The 27,146-nt window shown below is 43.5% G+C and overlaps 1 protein-coding gene across 4 annotated transcripts in view; it reads right to left on the bottom strand.

The window, feature by feature from the left end:
* SFXN5 (sideroflexin 5) overlaps positions 1 to 27,146 on the bottom strand; it is a 168,965-nt gene that overhangs the window by 89,040 nt on the left and 52,779 nt on the right. For all 4 annotated transcript variants that reach the window (XM_073343014.2, XM_078852614.1, XM_078852613.1 and 1 more), the window contains 3 exons: positions 23,163 to 23,216; positions 18,007 to 18,063; positions 16,022 to 16,087 (listed from right to left, as the gene is read on the bottom strand). In XM_073343014.2, the coding sequence (XP_073199115.1) occupies positions 16,022 to 16,087; positions 18,007 to 18,063; positions 23,163 to 23,216 (177 nt within the window). The remainder of the gene's footprint in view (positions 1 to 16,021; positions 16,088 to 18,006; positions 18,064 to 23,162; positions 23,217 to 27,146) is intronic.

The raw sequence follows: 27,146 nt of genomic DNA, 5'->3' as shown, positions 1-27,146 counted from the left end.
ATGGGATTGCTTATGTGCTGAAAGTTTAGGCACATGCTTAGGTACCCGGTTGGATCAGGACCTAATCCCCAACTCAAAAATCCATTACAGATAATGAAATCCATCTTAAGCAATGTAGCTGCCCTGAGCCTCACAAAAATATGCTACCGGTGAGAGCTGGTCCTTTAATTGATTATGTACAAACCCTTGCATGCTTTAAAGTGATTGTTTAAAATAGTGGGGTGCCTATTAGAGATACAGTCCTTAGTGCAGTCCTTACCGCATATAAAAGAGCGTGAGAGTTATGCCAAGCATTGGGTCTGAGCATCCCTAAAACTGTAGCTCACCTTTGCACATGTGCTAAATAAAGAGTAATTGGTTTCATTACATTGTTTCCAAGGGAAAATGTATTACATCTGATGTCTCAGCCAAATAGACAAGGTAATTAAGAGACTATGTTTCTCTTCTGTATTATATCCAGACTGTTTTTACATCAAATTCTCCATTATTTTCCTCACCTCTCTTTAGTTTCACTGCTCCCTAGAACACCAGGATGCTCATCAGCAGCAAAATCAAGTTGGCCAGCCTCCACCGTGTATATTAAAAGTCAGCATTTGGGGGGAAGGAGGGAAAAGTAGCAATTATACCACCATAAAATTACAGTGTTGTTAAAAGACAAATGTTTCCATGTGAACAATGACTGGCACATTAAAATGTTTATGTAACATGATGCCCCTTGGTGGGTCATCGGCAGCAGGGACTGAACCTAGGTCCTCTGGATCTAAAAGCATAAGCCTCTACTGCATGAGCTAAAAGACTCAGCTGTCAAAGCTGTCGCTAGGGAACAAGATGACTGCCTTCTTACGCACCTATCTCCAGCATGAAGGAAAAAGAACTGCATAATCATGGGGGACTTCAGTTTGAGAGTGACATATGCTGGAGGTCTTGTGCTGCCAGGACTAAAACATTCTTGGAATTTCTAAACCTTATAGATGTCAATTTCCTAACACATTCCAAAAGTATTGCCACCAACCAGGTGGAATTCTTTATTAGACCTTGTCCTGATGGATAAAGAGGAAATGATCACAGAACTAAAAATTAATGGGCTCTTAGGTACAAGAGATCATGACTTGATCACACTTATAATGTGCAAGCAAAATAAAGTCCGGATCAGTAATATATATAAATACTTGGTGCTTTAATAGGGCCAATTTCACAAAGCTGAAAACAATTATAAGCTAAATAAGGTGGGAGGAAGAATTTAATCAGAAAATATGAATGATAATTGGGAATCATTTCAGAACACCTTAGTAGATGACTAAAATGCCACAATCCCACAACTGAGGGAGAAACCATGCTGGTTAAAAAAATAACCTGCTTTACAGGGGAAGTGAAGGCAGCTATAAAAAAAATAATATATAACAAATGGAAGAAGGGAAAATTAATAGTAATGAATATAAATCATAACTTAGGAATTGTGGAAATTTGATAAGGGAAGCAAAGGAACACAAGGAGAAATCTATGATCAGCAGCATTAAGAAGAAAGAGTTTTTAAAATATATAAGGAACAGAAAACAATCCTGACAATGGTATTGGTCAGTTACTAAATGGAAAAGGTAGACTTATCAATCGTAATGCACAAAAGGCAGAAGTGTTCAATAAATACTTCTGTTCGGTATTCGGGGGAAAAACAGATGACCTAATCTCATCAGACAGTGATGATAACACTCTTTCCATTCCCCTAGTACCTCTGGAGGATGTTAAAAAGAAACTACTAAAGCTGCACATTTTAAAATTAGCATGTCCAAATAAATTACATTCAAGAGTTTTACAAGAGCTGGCTAAGGAACTTGCTGAACTGTTAATGCTGATTTTCAATAAGTCTTGGAGCACGGCGAAAGTTCCAGAAGACTGGAAGAATGCTCATATTGTGCCAATTATTAAAAAGGGTAAATGGGAAGACCTGGGTAATTATAGTCCTTATCAGCTGGACGTCAATCCCAGGCAAAATAATGGAGCAGCTGATATGGGACTCAATTAATAAAGAAGCAAAGCAGGTTAATGTAATTAATGCAAATCAAAATGGGTTTTTGGAGAAGAGATCCTGTCAGACTAACTTCATATCTTTTTTTCTATAGCTTTTGACTTAGTACCATGTGACATTTTGATTAAACACCTAGAACAATAAAATAGTAACATGGCACACATTAAATGGATTAAAAACTGGCTAACCCATAGGTTTCAAAATGTAATTACAAGTGGGGAATCATCGTCAAGCAGGTGTGTTTCCAGTGGGTCCTGCAAGAATCAGTTCTTGGACCTACACTATTTCAGATTTTTATCAATGACCTTGAAGACACCATAAAATTATCACTGATAGAGTTTGCAGATGACACAAAAATTGGGGAAGTGGTAAATAATGAACAGGACAGGTCACTGATACAAAGCAATCTGGATTGCTTGATACACCAGGTGCAAGCAAATAATGAATTTTAATATGGCTAAATGTAAATGTATACATCTAAGAACAAATAACATAGACCATACTTACATAATGGGAGAGGACTCTATCCTGGGAAGCAGTGACTCTGAAAAAGTTTCGGGGCTATGGTGGATAATCAGCTGACCATGAGCTCCCAGTGTGATTCTGTGGCCATAAGGGCTGATGTGATCCTGGGATGCATAAACAGGGGATTCTCAAGTTGGAGTAGAAAGGTTATTTTACTTCGGTATTTGGCACAGATATTACTGCTCCTGGAATACTGTGTCCAGGTCTGGTGCCCACAATGCAAGAAGGATGTTGATAAATTGGAGAGGGGTCAGAGAAGAGCCACGAGAATAAATAAAGGACTAGAAAACCTGCCTTATAGTGATAGAATCAAGAATTCAATCTATTTAACTTAACAAAGAGTAGGTTAAGGGATGACTTGATCACAGTATATAAGTACCTACATGGGGAATAAATATTTAATAGTGGGCCTTTCAATCCAGCAGAGAAAGATATAACATGCTCCAATAGCTGCAAGTTGAAGCTCGACAAATTCAGATTGGAAATAAGGTGTACATATTTAACAGTGAGGGCAGTTAACCAAGGGTCATAGTGGATTCTCTATATCTGACCATTTTTAAATCAAGAACAGATGTTTTTCTAAAAGATCTGCTCTAGGAACTACTGTGGGGAAGTTCTCTGGCCTGTGCTATACAGGTCAGACTATAAAAGGCTGTAGCAAACTCAACCCTCTATGTGATCCAGCCACTGGAGGCATCAGGTACCACAGGTCTTACACCTAGGCCCACTGAATGGGAGCCTTATCCTCTGTGCCACTGAGCTGTAAGGGGTGAGGAGGAAATTGCTTCTAATACCCCGCCACCAGAAGCTACACCCATTGACTAACAGCAGACTGCTGACTGGACACCACTGGGTGTGCCTGTCCCATCTGAGCAACTAACTGATAGGCCTGTTGCTGCCCATACTCTGGAGGCCAAGTTCCTCCTTCCTTGCCTGGCTCCTGCTCCTTGTCCCAGCTACCATGCCTCATCCCTGTTCCTGCTATCATGCCTTGCCCCTTCCTGCTACCTACCATGCCTTGTCCCTGATTCTGTTACCATGCCTTTTTCCTGCTTCCTTGCCCTGACCTCAGTTGCTGACTCTAGTTTTACCCTTGGTGTGACCACAACCCTGACTTTACTCCTGCTCCAACCATTAGTTCAGACAGCCCATGCTACAGGCCCTGACAGCTTGCTCAGGCCAACCTTGATCTTGTCCAGGACTCATTGTTGACTCCTGGACTTGGCATGGACACTGCTGGGGGTCCCACCTCGCCATCACCCCAGGGTTCTATCAGGTCTCAGGAGCAGATTGCTGGCCTTCAGGCAGAAAACCAGAAAAGGAGAGACCAAGTACTACAGGTTTCAGAGTAGCAGCCGTGTTAGTCTGTGTCCACAAAAAGAAAAGGAGGACTCGTGGAACCTTAGAGACTAACATCCGATGAAGTGAGCTGTAGCTCACAAAAGCTTATGCTCAAATAAATTGGTTAGTCTCTAAGGTGCCTCCTTTTCTTTTTGCAAGTACAACAGTTGCAGACAGGAAATCGATTCTTGCAGGAGCAAGCTGCAGCACTCTGAATGGTTGTGGGTAGCCATTTGGCTTCTCTTACGACACCGGCCCCAGAGTTCTTTTGCCAGAGAAATGATGGTATTGGCAATAAGTTTCATGGGTTCGGTACCCAATGCAGACTTCTGTTTATGCTCTAGCCCCAGGAGCATGCCAGATATCAAGTTAAGATGGGCCTGCTTACTGGGGAGGCCCTGGTGTGGGCCTCTCCCTTTCTAGAACAGAATCATTCGGCATTGACCAAGTGGGACTCTTTCTTACAACGCTAAGCATTTGCCAATATTTTTGATGACCCTCCCTGGGCGGCATTACTCTTGCTTGCTGAATTTGCTTCATTGCTGACTCTGGCTTTGACCACTGGCATATGACCCTGATCCTGACTTGAATCCTGGCTCCAGCAACCACTAGCTCAGACAGCCCATGTTACAGGCCCTGACAGGAGGAGACAGACTGCTACAATGAGTAAGCATGGGTTACATTTATATGCAGTTTTATTTATTATAGTCTGAACAGAAACACACCCTCTCTGCCCTTCCCTTTTTCCCCCCCAACATCCACTTAAGGTTGCAAAGCGATAAATGCATTGTTATCTGTCACTTAATTTCAAAACCCAAGCACTTAGAAGAATATAAATGAACAGTTACAGAAAACACAGATCTTATGCTGCCCACACAACAAAGACACACATTAGTCTTATACACTACAAACAGCAGCATATTGATTTTTTTCCCTTGAGTTTTTAAGATGGAGAAATTCACAATAACCCTGCAGTCAACAGAGGGCAACATGCTCAAGCAAACATATGCTCAGCCCCATGATTCCTAGCTGATGATTGGATTTACTTCCAGCTTTTCTTCGAAATTCAGTCTGTACCCATGGGAAAGTATGGTCAATAGCAACCTTACAGACATTATTTTCCATGCACAAAAAGGGATTCAATCCCAACTATAACTGGAAATTGGAATGCAGTCTTAACTATGGAGTCACCACCGATGCCTTCATGTGGAATTACATATACCACACACACATCATCATACAGAGCTTAATTCTGATCTCATTTACACCAGGTTCTCATCACTATAACTTACTTACTTTATAAGTTATATAAAGCTTAAATATATAAAGCTTTAAGCCGAACATCCTGGTGTGAGATCAGAATGATGCCAACAATATCACATAGCCCCTCTGGGGTGGAGGGCAACAGGTAGACAACTAACCAGCTGAGCAATAAGCTAAACAGCACATTGCGCAGTTGGGAGAGGTCAGAAATTTAGCCAAAGGACCTGGAAAAAGCCCTTACTCTTCTGAGAAATCCCGTGGGATCTTTACATAAAGCAGGCAGGGCCTTGATTTTGAAGGCTTGTCCAAAAGATCCTCCTACATACCGTACTGATTGGAACTCCATTTATCTACGCTGGATGATCCTGGAAGGCTTTGAACCTCTGGTTGTAAGGATCTTAAGTGTTTCAAATTGGATGCTTAAAGGCCAGATCCAAAATCTGCTGAAATCAATAAAAAGAGTCCTATTGACTTCAAAAAGAAAAGGAGTACTTGTGGCACCTTAGAGACTAACCAATGGACTACAAGCCATCAAAAACACTATCCCCGATAATGTCACGGCTAACCTGGTGTAAATTGGTTAGTCTCTAAGGTGCCACAAGTACTCCTTTTCTTTTTGCGAATACAGACTAACACGGCTGCTACTCTGAAACCTATTGACTTCAGTGCACTTTGGATTGGGGTCTAAATCACTAAAGTTAACCCTCTCAGAATCTTATTTATAAACAGCAGATTTTTGCTACCCTTTATTTTACTGCTAATAATTGATGCAAGCTAGGTATGATAGTGTTATCCCACACCACCTCTGATCCTTCCACTTAAGAGAGAGCTACACTCAATGTAACATCCCTGAAGATAATTTCTTTGCTTGTTTATTGTCCTCAACCTCATTACCTTACATTTCTCCACACTGAGTTACCAAGGTTGTCTGCTCACTTCTTATTCTTTTTCAATCTTCCCACTGAAGCTGGTCAGAAAATTTCCTTCTGCAGGAAATTCTGAATATTTTTGTGCTATATTGGAACAAAGTCAAAATTTATAAGACCGTCATTTTCAAAATGTATTGGCTAGAGATCTGCTGGCGTATTCTGGAGTTCTAAGCCAGATTGAGGCTGACTAACATTCCCCATTCTCCTGATAGTCATTGGATTCCTTGCTCATCTGATCTGACATGCATCTGATTTCCTCCCCTAGAAAATGTATGTCTCATTGCTGCGCCAGTCCCCCTTCCTGCTCTGAGAACACCAAAGCAAAGAATGAATTTAAGTATTATTTCAGTGATGTCTTTTTCTTTCACCAAGTTCCCCCTACACCTCCTAGAGAGCCCAATGTTTTCTTTTTGGAACTCTTGCTCATTAGAGGCTGGAAGGGGTAAAGCCTCAGCTGGAGTAAACTGATGATTCGGAGCTACACTGATTAACATCAGCTGAGGGGTTGGTGCAATAAAGTATATAATTGATCTTACTCTATTGTACCCTACAAGGCTCCTTTGGTTTAGTGGATTGCACACAGGACTGGGAGCCATAACTTCTGGGTTCTATTCCAGGGATTCTCAAACTTCATTGCACCGCGACCCCCTTCTGACAACAAAAATTACTACAAGATCCCAGGAGGGCGAACTGAAGCCTGAGTCTGCCCGAGCTCCACCGCCCCAGGTGGCGAGGGGTGGGCAAAGTCAAACCTTAAGGGCTTCAGCCCTGGGGGGGGAGGGGGGGCACGCCTGTGCAAAAGGGTGTCCACCTCTACTTATTGTCAGTGAAACCACACAACACTGAACTGTTTTCCCTGCTCAAAAGGGTTGGATTTGTAAAGATCTACGCAATTCATGGTAAAAATCACATTCTGTTACTTTATTTTTGGTCCTGGGCAGTGGGGCTTAGTCTTCGGTTTTGGCCCCAGCAAGTCTAACATCAGCCCTGGTGACCCCATTAAAATGGGGTTTGCAACCTACTTTGGGGTCCCGACCTACAGTTTGAGAACTGCTATTCTATTCCTAGCTCTGATTCATTGGGTGACCTTGGGCAAGTCCTTTAAGCTCTCTGTGTCTCAGTTACCCCCTCTGTGTAACGCAAATAATAGCGTTCCTCCATTGTAAAGTGCTTTGAGACCTACAGATGTAAGGCCACATATAATAGCTATTATGATATGTCTCGGCTCCCCAGAGTAGTTAGTGGGTGGTTTCTCTCCTCCAAAGTCAGTCAGGCAGCAAAGGACCAACCAGACGCCATAGATTTGGAGCCAAGGTCCTCTTCTTTCAAGCCCTCTGGCTCCAAGCTCACTGGTCTCTTGGGCTAAGTCCACATGCATTTGGGAGCCCATAGGAGCTCCAAGCCTGGATCTATAGACTTAGCCTTGCACTTACATTCTAAAAATAGCTGGAAAGACAGTGCTTCGAAGTTGTGGCTTGGGCTGGCGTTCAGGTTCTGCAGCAGCTTCAAAACACTGTCTGCACAGCTATTTTTAGAGCACTAGCTTGCACCCCACGAGCCCAAGTTTGTCAAGCCGGTCTGGGATACTCACTCCTATGGTCTCCAAAGTGCTGTGTAGATATACCCTTGGTGAGGAAGGCAGCAGGTGTCTTATATTGAGGGGCCATTTTGGAGCCATGAAGACTGCACAGCCAAATCAGGCTCACACCTTCCCTAATTGGGAACCCTTCAGTGTTTTATTACAGGGCCTGTGTATCTGAAATGCCAGCCAAGTCCCCGTTTTCTGAGGAAGAAGCAGACACTCAATGTTCAGGCAGCTCATAAAAGGAGCTTCCTAATGAAAGGTAGCTATTTCTGACAGTCCCCCATGCTCTGTCATGCTCTCATAGAAAAAAAATCCATCTTCTCAGCCTGGTGTTGGTCCCACTGGGCTCTGGTGAAGAAATCCCCCCCACTCAGACATCCTGGAGTCTCTCTAGCATGAGGGTTTCTCAGCTAGCTCCACAGGGATCCAAACTTCAGACCTCGAAAGCCCCAGGGGCTCCACTAGGGGTATCTGTGGGAAAATCAACCGTATTGTGACTAGATTCCTAAAGGTCATGTACTACCTTAAGCTTCCAGTGACATCCCTGCTCCCTCCCTGGAACCTCAACAGGCTGCTCCAGGCCCTTTGTGCCCCTACTATGGTCTCCTGGATGATAGCACTCAGACTAGCGTCACCTCCACTTGAAGGGCGAGGGGGCTCAGAGCCGTGGCCTGCAATTGCTCACCTCATTTTACCTAAGGGAAAAGCAGCATTTCACACTTGTCCCCGCTTCTTTTCATTTTAAACAGGAGATTTCCCACCCCAATTTTTGCGGCGACCCCAAATGCAGAAGGAAACCTCAGACGCAGTTGGAAATCCAAGCGCCGGAGGTTGTAGAGTCTTGAAGACCTACTTGTCATGAACAAAGGAGTGGGGAAAGCCCTATTCCTTCTTCATCCTCGAGGTTTCCTGCAAGGGGATTAAAGCACGTCTGACCATGCTCCCTTGCTGTATCCATCCTGATCACCAATACCTCTGCAAGCCTCCCCACCCTGATTCAACGTCAAGCCCATTCTGTCAGAGCCACAGCCACTTCTTGGGTAGAGAGAGGAGAGGCCTCTTTTGGATGCGCTCTGGAGAGTCAGCTGCACCTACACCAATCGCCACTGACTGGACCTGCCTTTGCAGCAGATGAAGCATTGGCATATAGAGTGCTCCAAGACACTAATTTATTACTGCCCCTATGATGGCTTTCCTCAAGGGAGGACTCTTCCTTCCCAGACTGCCCAACTTTCTTCTCCTGTCACTGTAGCCCGTTCAGTTAGTTGGCTGTTAATTTCCCATTCTCCTCCCTGGGTGGGTGTTGCTAACCAGACCCATCATCCATACTGGGAAGCCAAGCCACAGAAAAACAAAAAATTTCTTACCTGCTAATTGGTTTTCCATGGCTTGCTGAGCCAGTGAAGACCCCCCACCCAGGCAGCCCTTTGGACTAACGGATACTGCCGGGAGCATGGTGTAGGCTAAGCAGGTTTAGTTGCCAGCTTTGGAAATCATTCACGGCGGAGCCTGGGAACAGAGAGTCTGATTTTCTGTTCATGAACACTGGAGTAAGTTGGAGTAACTCCGCTTAAACCACTGGAACTACAATGGTATAAGTGCAAGGAGAATCAGGTTCAGAGTGTCTGAAAGGGGAGGAAGGCTTGGTGCCAGATCTCTTCCCTGGACACCAGAGGAGAGCCACCCTTCATCATCCACGCTGCTTGTCAAGCCACAGAAAACCAATCAGTGGTTCTATTGTACATAGTTCCCCACCTCCCTGTCTTCCACTCTTGCTTTCTGGATTTTTTCTTTTTTTAATTTAAAACATTCTTTTAAGCTTCATTCCAGGATCATTCTATTCCTCCCCCCAGCCAATGTTTCTAATCACTTTTATACCAGTCCTCTATTGCCCATTTTTCCTATGCCTAGCATGACTTACAGAAGTCATTGATGGAAAAGACCTATTGGATCACCCAGTCCATCTCCTAGGCAGTATGAGATTGCTTCCTACAGTGCTTTGTACAATCTAGTTTTAAAAGCCCAAAAGAATGGAGCAGGCACCACTTCTCTAAGGAAACTATTCCACAACCCCATACATCTCACTGTCAGGAAGTTTCTCCATATTCAGCCTAAATCTTCCATTTCTTTTTATCTTTACTGGCTGTTATCATGAGCCCCCCTAGGCATTCTTTAGACAATTTATACACATATGTAGCTCCTTTAATCTTTCCTAGTAACTCAGTCCCTCCAGTCCTGATCCTTTTCTTTGTTCTTTGAATTCCTTCCAAATTATCAGGGTCTTTCTGGTAATCTGGTGTTGCCACCAAAATGTAATACAACTGAACACAAGTACAACTGATTGATTGATGGAACACATACCCCTTTGATAGCACAGGAGTTGCATGAGCCTCTGGTTCAACAACCTACTGTAGACCCATTTGATCGCCATGCTGTGCATTCGGCTGTTTGTTTTGGTGACATTTCCACAGCTGCACGCGATTCTTGTACTAAGTTGCTTTATGTCAAAGAAACAACACAGCTTTAGGGGCATTTCTGACCCCCAAATGGAAGCTGTTATCACAGCGTAAGCGTACTGGATAGTTGACTCTGACGCAGGAAGGGTTCACAGTTTAGTACTGGGATTAGTGATGGGTTCAAACCAAAGCCCTGGGTACAAACACCTATACTTTTGGCATGTTTGGATCTGGAACCTAAGAACTATGTCCAATTACGATGCTTGCGAAAGTTATTAACAGGAACAATAATGTGCTTTTCGCTTTCATAGCATTTTTCACCTTCCCAAAGCTTGAAGAATTACAGATATGGATGTATGATTACAAGTAAATGGTTTTCAAATCATTATAAACCCTTCCAACTTATTACAATGGTTGGAGCTGGAATATTTGGGAAAAAAATATTTTAAAATATACCTGGTTTCTCTCAATTCCTATCAATGTTCCCCGTCTTTGTCTGTCTTGTTTAGGAAAACCAGCTGATATTAATTGTACTTCACATATTACCACAGTGAACAGCAACCAGATATCCATACTGGGTAAATAAGCTCTAACAACAGGACTCTGATTGATGAAAAAGAACAATTCCTGCTTAGCGTTCAGATCAGTTAAGCATATAGCAATCAAAATAAGAGGCAGAAAGAAGGCTTGCTTTGGCAAGTATACAGAGAACAAGATAAAAATACACCAAAATCACATAGATAAAAAAATAAATCTAGGTTACTTAGCAGTAACTAGAATCCTTTAAACATATTGCCTCCTCAGAGCCACACGCTTGGAAGTTGTATGCTGTGCTGCATCGATCCAACAGTCTTTAAAATAGTTAGCTTAGCTCTACATATGTGCTCAATGGGGGAAAAGACCACATCTATCTAAAGAGTCATGTCTACCCTCCCCCCTCTATTCTTGTCCAGAACACAGGACGCAAGTGTATGTCTGTGGAGGCAATATATTTGCAGAACATCCTAGAAAAACTACATAAATCAGTGATGGAAGAGACCTGTTAAATCTGCTACTTTATCCCCTTCTTCCTCAGCCAATGCAGGATTATTGCCTAAAGTATATTCTCTAGTTTGTTTTTAAATGGCTAATTTATCTGGAGATTGGGTGGGTGAAGAAATAAATTCCTGGACCTGGTATCGTTTTCCTTTCCCAAAGTTACATTATGCATCAGTGGATGGAGAGGGAACAGGTTCCAGGGCCAAAATCTTTAGAGATGGGTCCCTATAGTTAATCTAATTAATCCACATTGAGGCACTTAAATAAGTGGCCTGATTTTCAGGGATGCTGAGAAGTGGCAGCTCCTGCTGACCTCATTTGGGAGCTGCAGGTGTTCAGCACATCTGAAAATCAGATCACTTCTTTAGACACCTAACTTCAGTCACCCAATTTGAACATTTTGACCTACATCTCCTGTCTGACTCTTAGGTGCTCATATGGCCACCCTTAACATGGTAGCTGAGTGCATCACAGTCTTAAATGTACTTATCCACACTTTCTCTGGGAGGTAGAGAAATGCAAGCTTCCCCATTGTACGAATGGGGAACTGAGGTACAGAGAGATAAAGGCTCAGCTCCTCAAAGGCATTTAGGCTCCTAACTTCCAGAAGGTAAATACCTTTGCGAAGCTGGGCCAAAGTGACTTGTCCCAGGTCCCAGAGGAAATCTGTGGTAGAGGAAGGAAGTGATCTCAGATCCCAGGCTAGCACTCTAACCATGTAGCCATCCTTCCCGGTCACAATCTCAAGCCATTAGACCAGTATTGCCTCTGAATGAAAATCTTGTTTACTGTCAGTAGAATTTGTTCATGAAAGCTGACGAACACCATCAAGCCTGATTCTCCTCTCACTTCTACTGGTAAAAAGCAGGAGTAATTCCATTGACATCACCTGAGTGCAATAGGATAAGCAAGAGCCAAATAAACCCCTTTTTTCCTTTTCCCTAAGAAAACATGTTTAATTGATCCCCAGAAAAGATGACAGCCTCCTAAAGAAATGCACAGCAAGGAGGCCAGGCTGAAATTTAATTGAGGATCTTATATTCCCTACTGCATTTGAAACAGAGCTCAAAAAAAAGTTACCACCTATGGCACGAGATGTGTAAACGAAAGTCACAGGACCAATAAATGAGTCAAGCAGATAGGAACTAGATTTGTAAGAATGAACAAGGCAGCTCAAACCAGTAAATGCTGCTTTTGCGATAATGGGGGAACGATTGTTTATAAAGCATTACAGAGCTTTTTGGTTAATTGCTAAAAACACAGGGCCATATTCTGTTGTAAGTTACACCCCTGCAACCTGATTTGGTCGTATAGGTGTCACTGAGAGCAGAACCTAGCCCACTGTGGTTAGATAAAGACAAAGGGTATTTAAACTATGGGAAAACATGACCTCAGATCAACTGATTTGTCATGACCTTTCTGTACTGATTTCCCCCTCCCCCCCCCCCAGCTCTCCTCCTTCTGTCACTTGCATACTGCAAACATGGAAGGGACTCACTTTAATTAATACAAGGTCTCTGCAGACCACTGGAGATAATGGCACTTGTTTTCAGGTCATCTAGTCTTAATTGGCTCACACTGGGAGGTGATTTGCTGCTAGTTGACAGCAGAGATCAGTTAATGAGGTCTAAGGCCTTAGAATCCCAGGGAACAAAAATTAAGGCTCTTTCGAAATCATTTTTTGTTTAACAGATAGATGTGGAATACCTGTTTCAGAAACTTTACTCTGCTTATTAACCTAGATGCTTACCAGGTAAAATCATTGCATCTGTAAAAAGTCTCATCTCCGCAGAGCAGGAGGATCTCACTCAGTTCAAAACTGCCCTAAAAGGAAGGGAGCTCCAAGTGAATTAGACTACTTTTACTCAAACTGAAAGGGCCAGGCACTATATAAAAATGACACTATATAAGCAAACAAAGTAAAAACTGTCCTGCAAGATGTGTTGTTCAGATTATAATTCCAACATGATGGGCTAACTGGACTGAAATGATTTAGGATTCATAATAAATATGAATGTTATATTTATACTTACAGTACAAATATATGTGAGAGGACACAGTGCCTTGTGATGTATCATTATGACAAATGAGATCAGCCAGGGTGCCCCTTCTAACAATCCACAGATGTGACTGTTTATGGGCTAGGGCTGAGCTTTGTCAGTGGAGGGTCCCACATCTGGAATCCACTTTTTCTGCTGGTCTGAGAGCTACTCACATTCAGGAAATGGTGAAAGGCTCATATTTTCTCCCAGGCTTTAGCCTGCTCTGTGTGCACGCCTGGAGGGCTAATGTGTTTGGGGGAAAGGTGTGGGGTGGGAGGTAACTGCTTGATGAAATATTGAAGAAACTAGGACAAATTCAGCAGTTACATAAATTGTGGTGGAAGTTGTATGTAGAACGTAAGTGGTAAAGCAGAGTAACTTGGTAATCAGTAATTGTGCAAAATGAGTGTAATTTACACTCAGAGGCAGAAAATTTACATGTAGGAGGAAAAACAACTAAGCCCTGGTCTACACTACAGAGTTAGGGTGATGTAAGGCAGCTTACATCAGCCTAACTCTGTAAGTGTCTACACTAAAATGGAGCTCCCACCAATGTAACTCGCCCACTACACCAACTTAGTAACTCCGCCTCCATGAGAGGCGTAGCACTTAAGTTGATGTAGTTAGGTCGACACAGTGTCACTGTAGACACTGCGTTGCTTACATCAACTGTTACTACCTTGCGGAAGCCATCCCACAATGCCCACACTTACAGTGAAATTGTTGTAAGCGCTCCTGGTTAGGATGCACGCCAACACAAAGAGCATAGTGTGGACATTTAAAAGCAGTTGAATTACCGCAGTGGCTGTAAGTCAATGTAACTTAAGAAGACTCAATTTTGTAGTGTAGACTTACCCTAACACAAGAGTGTCAGATAAAGATATATACTTTCAGTCCAAACAATCTCAAAACATTCGACAAACTCTGTGCTCAATCTTGCTGTCCTTACTCAGGTAACACTGGTGACTTCATACGTCTGAGCATTTTATTTATAGAACCACCACAGAAACACCCACTGCTGCTGTGAAGGGCAGTAGCCTACTGGCAACTGGAGGAAAGTGAGAGGTGGGGGATGTTTTGGCCAAGATAACAGGGCAAATCCCTAGTCTTACAAAAGTTTCCATGGGATCTTTAATGTCCAAGCAGAGCAAACAGAACACCTTAGTTTTTAAGGCCATATTTGAAAGCCCACCTTGAAAAGAAGAATGGCTGAGTCAACTCTGGAAATGTATCTACTCTACACAGATGAAGAATAGCTGAGCTGAACTTGTGCTTCTACGAAGTCTAAGAATTATAAACCTGATTGTTACAGCACTAAGCCATAAACTTAGAGATGTAAACTTGTAAGGGCTTGTCTTCACTGGTGAGTTAAGTTACAACTTGAATAATGCCACAACTCAAATCCTGCCCCGCCACAAAAACCCTTAACTGAAGTGCAGTTTTAATGTGAGTTGACCCACCCATTGAGGTATAGGCTAAACCAGAGGTGGGAAACTACGGCCCGTGGACCACATCCGGCCCGCGGGAATGTTCTGCCCGGCTCTTGAGCTCCCGGTTGGGGCAGCTAGCTCCCCGGCCCCGCCCCCGCAGTGCTCTGGGCGGCATGGCTGCCTCCGGCTGGGCCACACGGCTGCGAGCTCCTGCCACTCTGAGCAGCATGGTAAGGGGGTGGGGCGGCTGGATAAGGGGCAGGGGGTTCCGGAAGGTAGTCATGCGACAGGGAGGTTGGATAGGGGGTGGGTGTCCTGGGTGGGGGGGGGCTGTCAGGGGGCGGGGTGTGGATAGGGGTTGGGGCAGTCAGGGGACAAGGAGCAGGGGGGGTTGGATAGGCATGAGAGTCCCGGAGCGGGGGCCTGTCGGGGGTGTGTGTGTGTGGATAGGGGTTGGGGCAGTCAGAGGACAGGGGCAGGTTGGATAGGGGGTGGGGTCCTGGGGGGGCAGTTAGTGGCGGGGGACAAGGAGCGGGAGGCGGGTTGGATGGGTCGGGAGTTCAGAGGGGGGCAGTCAGGGGGCGGGAAGTGGGAGGGGGCAGATAGGGAGCAGGGGCCAGGCTGTTTGGGGGGGCACAGCCTTCCCTACCCGGCCCTCCATACAGTTTCACAACCCCAATGTGGCCCTCGGGCCAAAAAGTTTGCCCACCCCTGGGCTAAACTCAAGTTAGCAGAACTCATCAGCTGCTAACACAACCAATCTGTGCAGCTAATACAATCATTCTATGCAGCTCAAGTGCCATTATACAGTGGGGAAGTGAACTTGAGCATAAATAACTCTATTTAATTTTCAGTGAAGACATACCCATGACTTCTACTACAAAGAGCGAAGGCCACGTCTACACGAGCAAGCTTACAGCGGCACAGCTGCACCGATGCAGCTGCGCCCCTGTAAGATTGCTCGTCTAGCCGCGCTATGCCAAGAGGAGAGAGCTCTCCCGTTGAAATAATAAAAACTGCCTCAACGAGCAAGCAATAGCTATGTCGGCGGGAGAAGCTCTCCCACTGACATAGCGCTGTGCACACTACCACTTATGCTGGCAAAACTTACGTCACTCAGGGGGATGTTTTTTCACACCCCTGAGTGGCATAAGTGGTAATGTAGTCCTGGCCTTCGTAGAGCGTAATGCCTTGGTGGTGCAAAGGCTGGCTGCCTATGGACAGAGAGCCCTAAGTGTTAAGAATCTTTTCTTGATATTCAATCTAGGTTTATGTCTATTAAAGTAAAGCCATTTGCCATTTCAAACAAACCATCTCTCAAAAAAATACAAAATTAATATGGGGGAGAAGTTATTTCTTTAGAGGAGAGAAATATAAAGTGTTACCCACTGCAATTGAGACAGCACTTATGACAGCTCCCAAGTAGCCCTGGATGAACTTGGATGTTGGAGAAGGCTTTGGAAAGGAAAGAAAAAAACAAAACAATTTCAACACAGAATTCTGGTTAGGAAAATAATTTTGAATTATTATTATTATTTTTTAAATGTTTGGTTTTGTCACAGCTGCTGGGTTATACGTGGCCCTGTTAGCTAGTGGGATTGCCAAAACAACAGGAGTTACAGCCTGATGGAGTAGGTTAAAGCAGTGGTTCTCATCCAGGAGTACACATACACCTGGGAGTACGTGGAGGTCTTCCAGAGGATACGTCAACTCATCTAGATCAATGTTTTTCAACCTAGGGGTCAGGGGATGCATATAGGAGGGTCGCAAGGGCAGGGCTGGCATGCAGGGTGGCAAGCAGGGCAATGCCACAGGGGGCCCTGTGAAGCTAAGTTATATGCTTCAGCCTGAGCCCCACTGGGCAGCAGGGGCTGAAGCATGTAACTTTCCTTTGCGGGCCCCCTGTGGTTTTTAAGTGACGTGAAACTTAGGGTACGCAGGACAAATCAGACTCCTGAAAGAGGTAGAGTGTTCTGGAAAGGTTGAAAACCACTGAGTTAAAGGACTTGGAAAATTATTTATTTAGCACCAGAAATTTACTCTTTGTCCCGGAAATATTATACATAAATGCGATTTGGCAAAGTGGCAGAACTATTCACACACACACACCCACACACACATACATTATGAACCCAAAGCTTTCTGATTTAACTATAGCTCTTTGAAAGGTTATCTTGACCTGACAATTTCTTTTAGCTTTTAATGAGAATCTATTGCATGCAAGTGCAAGTGCTCTCAGACATCATGAGAAGTGATACAACAACGTAAAAGTTTGGGGAAGGAGGTGTGAAAGAAAGACTAGGAGTAAGAACACTTTAGTTCTGCAACTGTATTGAGAGGAACACCCCTGGGATAGTAACAAAATGAGGGAAAGACTTGTCCCCCGCCTCCCACCAGGGGTTGTATATTTAATCGCCGAGTCTTCTTTTGTCATCAGAAAAGCCAAATATCTATCATCGTTGCTCTTTACTATGTTAAATTAAGTCACTTCTTACCAACCAAGACTATCAACTGGGCCAGCCCAATGGCAAACTGCAGTCGCGGCAGCACGTTGTCTGCCATGTAGGAGAACAAGATCTGGAAGAGAAACTGACTCATCTCCCCAAATTAGTGGCTCCCATGTGCACTGGAGAAGAGAGAAGCTTGGTGTCTGGAAAGAGGCCCAGAATCCCCACTTTTAAATGCTCTTGAAAATGATAGCATTAGATACAGAGGGCATGCCAATGCAGCTCCTGCGCTAGCTTTATCTAACCAGTTCTGCCAGTGTACCTGTAAAGAGAGAGGACCCTGCAGAACTCCTCTATGCAGTCACCCTGATTTCAAATGCTTGCAACCCGTCTGAAGGTGTAGACTGAATACTGCGGAATCACACTAGCAGATGGTTCTTATTAGCACTAACCAGCAAGTACCAGAAGGAACCAGAATCTAGAGCTGAGAGGTCCTGCCTTGGGGAATGGTTTTATGTCTGGTTGACGTTATTTGAGTTACCAATAAAGTCAAACCCTAGGAAGGAGCTAAATTAGGATTACAGACAGCATGCATACATTCTACCAAGCAGAATAGGAACTACACCTGCTTATATCACCTAAACCCAGACCAGCAACAGCCCTGCTATTCTGGAACAATACCCCTGGTTTTGGTACTTTGAGGATTTGAACAAAGGACAACCAGGGACTAGACTGAAAACAAACTCAGTCCATTTATTTTCTAAGACAATTTAATAGTGAAGGCTCCATAGGAGAAAGGCCAATCCATAAACCTGCTGTGGCACCTACCCTGCAGTTTCTGTTAAAGTCCAAGATTCAGGAATTATGCTTCCAGTGTCAAAAAAGATCAGACTTACTGTAGATACTGCCTATGTAGCATCTCCTCACCTTAGTTGCATTTCGGTTTGCATAGTTGACACATGCGTTGTGGCTCTGATTCAACCACTGAAAAGGAAACAAAAGGAAATAAGAGATACAAACAACTGTTTTAAAAAAGAGAATGTATCTATGTCACTACTGCTGCCAAAAAAAACGAAAAAAAAAACAAACCCAAAAAACTCCCCCCTCCCCAAACATGATACAGAAAAGTCCACTTTATCCAATTATACCTCCACTGGGTCATGGAAGCTTTGTGATATCAACGAGAAAACTGTTATATGGCTGTGAAAGTACAGGGGTAACGGAGAGGAAAAACTAAATGCAGAAATGTAGGTTATCCACTCTACACACACATACGCACGCACACAAACGACCGCCACCCCTTCACATTTCTAAAGCTTTGTGCATACTTAGAGTCCAATCCATTCCCCTTTTAAGTCAAGGGGTGTCTTTTAAATGACATCAATGGACAATGAATCTGGCCCTCTGACCACAGTACTAGCTGCAGTAAAGTTTAAAAGGGACACGGTCCGATAGTTTAGTCCCTAAATTTAGGTTTTTTAAATAAAAGTTTTATAAAATCTATTAATATGAATATTTTCATGATACTTAAGAAAACCCAGTAAAAACAGTGGGTGTGCTCAGACTTAAACGTCCTATTACAGCTATCCCAGAACAACAGCCTTGTACTATTCCTATTATTGGTACTAGCCTAGAGGTTCCAACAGAGATCAGAGTCCCACTGTGCTAGGTGCTGTAGATACACATAGTGAGATAGTCTCCCCCACTGGTCTTTTGTTTAAGAGTGGCTGTTTGATCCCTTTAGGGGCTACACCCAAAAGAAAGACAAATAGGCTGGTCTCTCCCATCTGTCTGGGGGAGAGGGGGGAGCGAATCTCTCCTTGGTATCCTCCACTGTCACCATTTTGTTATATTGCATCCCACTCCTGGCCCTACAGTTGACATCCCAGTGTCTCTGACCCTCTCCTTTTCACCTGCATTAAATTCACACAGACACGGACGCACACTAAAACTAGAAAATAAAAACACACCCTAAATTAAAACAGTAAAATTGTGATAAAAACTGATCTAAAGCTGGAAAGATCAAACCTTTTTAAAAATTCTTTGCATAAATGATAGCATCTTTGAAGGGTTACAGAACACGGCAATTTTAACATTAAACATTCTTCTTCCTGCTCTGTTCCATGACATCCCTTATAGAAAGTTGCAGGATATTATAGGGCCTAGCAGCCAATCTTTTAGACACTCATTAAACTCAGTGGTTCTCAAACTGGGGGTTCATGGGAGGCTGGGGATCATGAATCTACTGTACCATTTAGGGGATATGGACTGGATGATCTAGTTGGTATGTCCATCTCTGACTTCTAGGATAAGATTTACTCCAATGGAATTGTGCCAGCAACAGTAATGGCAACTGGAGAAGAGTAACGCCGTGCTTTTGAACTGAAGTGCTTTATCCACAGCAGTTGTGAATTAAAAGAACTACGGTTCCCCACCCCACTCCCAAAGCAGGTGCCACACATAATGTGCTTCAATGTAAGAGTAGGATACTACTGGTTCTTCTCCAGCTAATGGCCAGAACCTGAGAGGAGAGAAAGAAGAAAGGGGAGAAACAGAGTCACCAAGTGGTTAAATGTGGGGAAGGCATAGGCACAGAAGGACCAAATTGGGAAAAAGCGGTAGTGGTGGCCCACAAGCATGTTCTTCCTATTGATCTCAGAACTTTCACATAAAGGAATACATGGGGCCACCAAAATTTGCCTTTTATGCTAAAAAAAAATATGATTTATGAGAATTTTGTTTGGCAATAGGTGTTTGGAATTTGTCCTGGTTTCCAAGTGAGTCTTTATAAAGCTCCACTAATCAAACTCTACTGAAGTGGTCCATCGAGCAGAGCTAGAGAAACTTCTGTAACAGACACTCAACCAGGTGGAATTGGGTTTCATTGAGAACCCAATACTCACCCCTGCTTGATCACCATCCCACAACTCCACCCCAGTTACAGACCAGAATCTCAGCTCAGAAATAGAAAACTGGGACAAGTTTTGCCCCACTCCCTTCCTACCTTAAGCAGTCTTTAGAATGGGGATGGATCAGTGCCCTGTTATCCACTCTCTGGCTCTGCTGTCTTCTGGGGTGGCTGGCTGATACACTTCTGGACTCTTCAGGGGGTGGCTGGATGGCCCACTCCCCCTGTCTGCAGAGTTCAGAGGGGGTGGCAATGGTAGTAGGGCCACTCCCCCCACATCCAGGAAAGATCAACTGGAGGGAGGGCGTTCTGAACATTCCCTCAATTCAGCAAAAATGGGACTCCAAAGGCTCAGAGGGTCCCACTCATGCTGCTCCAATGACTGCTTACCTCAGTCTGGGGCCTGACATGCCCTGGACTGCAACATGCGTACTCAAGGTGCTGTGGTTAAAGTATGTCAGTGCAGGCGCACGGGGCTGCTCTTCTCCAGCTCCTGGTCAGAACCTGAGAAATGATACTGAAAGGAGAGAAGAAGGGAAAGAAACAGAAAGGAGTCAGAAAAGGAGAAAAGGAGGGGGAAAAGAGAACTGGAAAGATGGAGGGGTAATGGGGATAGAGGAAGAAGGGAAAGAGGGAACACGGATGGAGGAGCAAAAACGTTCTCTCCCTGGGAAGTCGGGTGACCCCCATATTTTTTGCACCACAAATTAAGTTGGCATCTGAAGTTTGAGAGAAGCACTCCCAAAATGAACCTCTCCTGTTAACATTGTGATCTGAGGCAACTTGGTCTGACAGTGGGTCCAGCAGGCCGTCAGGACCAGAAAAAGTTTGAGAACCACTGAAGCAGCCTCCCAAGCATGCTCCGAGTTAGTCAAGTTGAAGGCTATGTTCCTTTTCTTTGCTGTGGGCTGGGATTGCATCTGATCACAGTTTGTCAAGCAGTTAGAATCCTACTTTTTGCATGTCGAATTCTACCTCTACATAAGCACATGTAACTCCCAGTGAAGTCAATGCTGTTCTACTATTGATCTGGGACTTGAAATTTGTATATTCTGTTAATGAATTTATCTTGGATTATGCTCTTGTGGGTTGTTGACTTTTTTTTTTAGAATACTCTTTCCAGTTCCAAATAAGGATTCTGACACCCTTATTTACACTGAATAAATGTATTCTTCTGAGCGTATGTGCAGTGTGCCTCAGGTGGCACGTAACCAGGATTCATCACTGAATTTGGTCCACTGGTTGGATCATTAGCTTCCCCAGCCCGGGCCAGGTACTGATGGGGAGTGCGACGTGAGCGCTGATCCATGGCCCCCAGTAACTGCATAGTAGTCCCTTTGATTTCAGTGAGACTTATTGCACAGTAAGGTACTACTCACAGTGTATACGAATCTGGTCCTTGAAGAATTTCACAAAACGTGTCTCATGTGCTCTTCATGTGTCAGTATAATAATGCCAGCATCTGTAATTTTCACTCCATGCATCTGAAGAAGTGGGTTTTTTACCCACGAAAGCTTATGCCCAAATAAATCTGATAGTCTTTAAGGTGCCACTGTACTCCTTGCTGTTTTTACAATTAATCAGGTTTTGTGCTGTGCTTGTAGCTGGAGTCCTAGTTAAGAACAGACCCTTCAGTTTACCCCTTCAACTTTCTCTAAGTACAGAACACAAGGTTCACCTTTCACTGTGAACAGGGACTCTTTAGGGTCTTATCCTGCTACCCTTAATCACATGAATAGTCTTTACACATGCCAGGGGTCTCATTGACATCAGTGGGGCTATGCACATGAGGAAGAGTAGCATAATCAAGTGTCTGATCCTGCACCACTGAAATCAAAGGGAGTTTTGTCACTGACTTCATGAGTTCTTAGGCATCATGACAGTGGGAGAAGTGAAAAACTCTAGACATTTCCAGCCACACTGCCTCTTAAAGTTGTATATTGCACAAGATGCAGCTTCAGCGTTTGAACTATGTGGCCATAACTTACCTTGTTGAATTTAAACACAGCCACAAGCTACTAGGATACGCTTATGTTTTCTGTTGACTGCACATACCCTTTCCAAAGTCCTAGATAGTTTGCATTATGCCTTGATCTTCCACGGCTGGCATGACATTTTATAGCACTATTTACTTTGAAGGCAATAAACAAAGATTTTTAAGAACAGCTTGAATAAGTCTTTTTATTTCAATTATTCAGAATTGCTTATTTGGGATAACCTTTACTATGGCTCAAATTCTCACACACACACACACACACACACACACACACACCTCTTAAATAGCTTTGTACAAAGAAACTATGTAGGGGTAACTGCAGAAAATTTAGCCAAGCCCCCACTCCCTCTCCCAAACCCGACTCAGCATGCAGAACTGGCATAGAGCCCAGCTATCAGCAAATGTGGAGTCTTCTGCATGTAAGTTCCGCTGCCTTGGGGACCTTCTGAAGCCTCAGAGCCCTGTGGATGAATTTCACTAAGAGAATATGCAGTGTAGCTGTAGTTGTGTCGGTCCCAGGGCATTAGAGAGACAAGGTGGGTGAGGGAATATCTTTTATTGGACCAACTTCTGTCGGTGAGAGAGGCAAGCTTTTGATCTACACACAGCTCTTTTTTCTAAGAGCTCCGTGGAGTTTGAAAGCTTGTCTCTCCCACTAACAGAAGTTGGTCCACAAAAAGATATGACCTCACCCCCCCCCTTGTTTCTCTGACAGAATATGTCCTTTTCAAGGTATGTAAAGGCTGGAACCTAAACTACTTGACAGAATGTCTTCAAAACAGCAGAGGTGTGAGCGTCAAGGGCCTAATTCTCCATGGCTTTGCACCTCATGTCATTGTTTACACTTGAGCAAAGTGGGTGTATAGTAATACAATTTGGATTTAGCACCATTTTACACCTTCTTTACACAGGTGTACATGATAACACAATGTGCAAGGCAGTGGAGAATCAGCCCCATGGGTTTATTTGCAGCATACTCCAGTCCTACCAAAAATTTCCAGTTACATCCAGCCATACCATCTTCTCATTAACTAAGATGCTCTTGATGCAGAAAAGTAAATATGCCTTAGTCACGCTGTCCTCATTTTTTGGGTCTGTACTGGAGATGTAATTCAATGATGCCTTTCTTTTTGTCACACAAGTCCATAGACTCAATGTGCCATGGCAGAAGATTGTTACCTGCCAAAAAACAGTGGACACCAGCGTCTGGTTTGGCAGGAGAAGACCAACAACCTACAAGAGAGAGGAACGATTAAAATAAAAAAAAAAAATGCATAATGAATACACTGTCAGTCTCTTTGTGGGAGGGTGGAAAGGTTTTTATTCTTTGATATGTTTATTGTTTCAACTTTTGGAAATGTAGCTCCTCTAGAAAATGTCAAAAAGAGATCAGATTTTAATGTTGGAAAACCCTGAAGTTCAAGTGCTCTTAATTGGGACCAATTGCTTTAAAGATCATGAGTTTACATTCCTCATACCCACAGTTACAAGGACCCTAGAGGTCCAAATCTGGGCCATGAGTTCAGTCCCATGTTCACTGGGCCAATAGGGATGGGGATATTGGGCCTCACATGGGTATGTAGGGAGCAGCACAGAAAGGCTGTGTCCCATTCCACAAGAGAAAAGGTGCCACAATGCATGGAACTGAAGAGGGATGGGAAAGGAAGTATAAAGGAACTCCTTAGGTTAACCCCCAAACAAAGCTCCCAGTGAGATGAATTGTCAGCTAATGGGTAGATATAATAGGACATGCCTTCACATTTTTATTTTTTTTTCCCCTCCAGCTACCTAATTCTCTGGGAATTAGAGTGAAAAGACAAGCGTGGATCTGTAATGTGAAGACTGTCTATTTCAGAGCCCAGCAAATCAAATTTATTCCTGAATGTGTGCATTTTTCATAGGAGCCCATGTTACCAGGAGAAAAAATGCTCCTCATAGTACCACTCTGACCTCGGGGCTAGAAGGCTGTGGATTCACCCACACTCTTGGACTTTGCACTAGGCCATCCTCTCTGATCTTATTTATGCTGAGGATGAGGGGAGGGTAAAACCTGATATAACAGCCAAAAGAATCAGTCAAAAGGAAGGGAGGTGAGCCCACGATCACCACTCATTTGCAGCTGCATCAGTTTTCGGGGTACAACTCACAGCCTAAGAATCCAGAAGAGAGAAACAACAACTAAAAAGAGGGTATAAAAAAGGTTGGATGGGCTGGTTTAGTTTACACCTTCCTGTTAAGTTGATTTTTCCTCCTACGTTCTTTCTTGAAATATAAGTTACACCTACTTTGCATGCCTGTTGAGTGCCAAATCAGTGAGTTACACTAACTTACCATTTACATCCAGCATGTAACTAACACCACGATTTACATTATCGGCAAACTTGGCCCAGATATTTCCATAGGAGTTGCACCTCATTCCAACAGGTCTGAATTTGGCCTCAAGAGGCAACGGGTTAAAAAGATTGGGGAAGATGAGGCAGCCCAAAACATTAGTCATTTATAATCTGAACTTCAGTGGAAGAAAACAAGAAAGAGACTAAATGAAAAGAAAAAGAACACCCAAAATCTGCATGACTGAAAGAGGCACATTTAATGCAAACTCTCCATATGTGCAAGAGTCTGCCAAGGAATGTACAGCTTCACTTTTAATTACTGTCAAGGAAAAAAAACAGCTAAAAAGGAAAACAAAATAAAAAACCCTAAACACCAGAAATATATCAACCACCAAATTCTAATTGCCTGACTGATGTGATGGTCATTGTGGCTTTGAAGCCAAGAGATGTAGATGCTTTCCCTAAAGATTTGCTGATTCTGACAAGACTCTAGCTGAAAGAGGTCAAGTGGGATGAATTACCAAGAGGGATCTTTATGTTTACAAAACCAAAGTCCTTTCCTACTGGTTAAGGAAAGTGGATTTATCTGTGAGTCTATATTAACAATAGTACTCAGCTCCTATCTACTGCAGTATTGCCAGTCCCAAGCAGCCAAAAACCATGAATCAGAACCCAAGAAAGAAATTAAAAACAGATTCCCAAATAATCACACAAATCCAGGAGCTGAGGATTTAAGAAAATTGCCAAATATAATGAGACTCGCAATAAAATTGCAGGAGTTGGCAACACTGCGGACTGCTTTTCATCCCCAAGTACTTTACAAAGGGAGGCAAGTGTTTCCCCCTTTTACAAAGGGCACATGGTGGTAGAAGTGACTTGCCTAAGGTGACTCAGCAGGCCAGTAGCACAGCCAAGCATGGAACCCTGCTCTCTTGACTCTGACTCCAACGCCCTACCCACTAGGCTATGCTGCTGAATTAAGTAAGCTCAGATGAAGCCTCTTCCTAAGTTGGTGTCTTGTTCTAGGCTAGAACCATAAGACTGCTGCACAATCATTTTGCTCAAGGAATTCCCATCCCCCTATGTTCAATGTAAGATTCACACTGTTTTTATGCTAGAGCAGGCTGCCAATTTTGTCACTAAATTTCACAGATAGATTGGCATAAATGTTACATTTTAATTTTAACATTTGAAAATGCTTCTTTAAAAAAAAAGACAAGAGGTTCCAGTTTATCCTTTACAGCTAGTGAAATTGGACTCATCTGACAGCTCTCAGCTCTGCTGACAGATCTGGATTTGGGCCGATTTCATTGTCAATTTGATCGTTAACTCATTTCTGTTTAACCTAATTTTTGTTTAAAATAATGTCCCACCACAAGTTGCCACCAAAATGTAGGTTACAACAAATTAATAACACTAATTTTAACCTCTATATTTTGGTGACCATGTTATCACCTTCCTTGGAGAGGATCATTACTCTTATGCCTTATAGTGATAGACTCAAGCTCAATCTGTTTAGCTTAACAAAAAGAAGGGGTGATTTGATCGCAGTTCGTAAGTACCTGCTTATGGAACAAATAATTGATAATGGGCCCGTCAGTCTACTAGACAAAGGTATAATATGAGCCAATGTCTGGAAACGTGGAAACAAATTCAAACTGGAAATAAGGTGTCAATTTTTAACAGTGAGGGTAATTAACCACTGGAACAATTTACCAAGAGTCCTGGTGGATTCTCCATCACTGGCAATTTTTAAATCAAGATTGGACGTTTTTTCCTAAACAAAATGCTCTCGATATTATTTGGGGAAAGTTTTATAGCCTTTGCCATACAGGAGGTCTGACTAGATCAGGGATCAGCAACCTTTGGCACGTGGCCCATCAGGGAAATCCGCTGATGGACCAGGACGGTTTGTTTACCTGCAGCGTCTGCAGGTTCGGCCGATCGCAGCTCCCATGGCCGAGGTTCGCCAATGGGGGATGCGGAACGCAGCGGCCAGCACATCCCTCGGCCCGCACCACTTCCCGCAGCTCCCATTGGCCTGGAACAGCAAACCGCGGCCAGTGGGAGCTGCGATCAGGTAAACAAACCGTCCCAGTCCATCAGCGGATTTCCCTGACGGGCCGCGTGCCAAAGGTTGCTGATCCCTGGACTAGATGATCACAATGGCCCTTTCTGGCCTTGGAATCTATGAATGAGTGTTGTATGCCTCAATGCACTTAGTTTATGAGGTTTCAACCAGCAGATTTCAATCTTTACAATAGTTGAGGCAGCATGATCTCGAGGATTAAAAAAAAAAAAAAGCTGGAATCCAAAAGTATATGAATTTTTCATCATGGTACTGATATCAACTTGCTATGTTGCCTGGGGCAAGTCACTTAAAATTGCTGTGCCTCAGTTTCCCAATCTGTAAAATGGGGGTAATACTTAGCTACTTCACAGGCAGAGGGTGAGGAGTAACTGAAGTTTAAGCATTATAAATGCAGTCAGGGAAACCTCTAATCTGGCCTTCACTCAAGATATTGTCCCCAAATGTTAATACAGTCAACTGAAAATAACAAACATGAACTGAGAGATGCACACTTAGCAATAACCCATAACTAATGACTTTTCAACAGTTCATTAGAGAGGATTTTGATTTTCATTGGGGGAAAGGAGTTATTGGGGGTGTGGGGGTCAAATAATCCTGGGTACTGTGACGTAGCTCTTAAGTTTGCGGGGCTCTCACTAGATTTGTCACATTCTGGAAGCAGCTTGTCAATTATACAGAGGAGGAAGGATCTGAAGACCAATGCAGAAGTTACATTTTACAGGTGATCAGTGCACCTTG

This window comes from Lepidochelys kempii, chromosome 4 (genome assembly GCF_965140285.1).
Source record: "Lepidochelys kempii isolate rLepKem1 chromosome 4, rLepKem1.hap1, whole genome shotgun sequence".
Taxonomy (NCBI): domain Eukaryota; kingdom Metazoa; phylum Chordata; order Testudines; family Cheloniidae; genus Lepidochelys; species Lepidochelys kempii.
The sequence above is the reverse complement of the archived record's forward strand: the minus strand, read 5'-3'. Positions and strand labels throughout refer to the sequence as shown.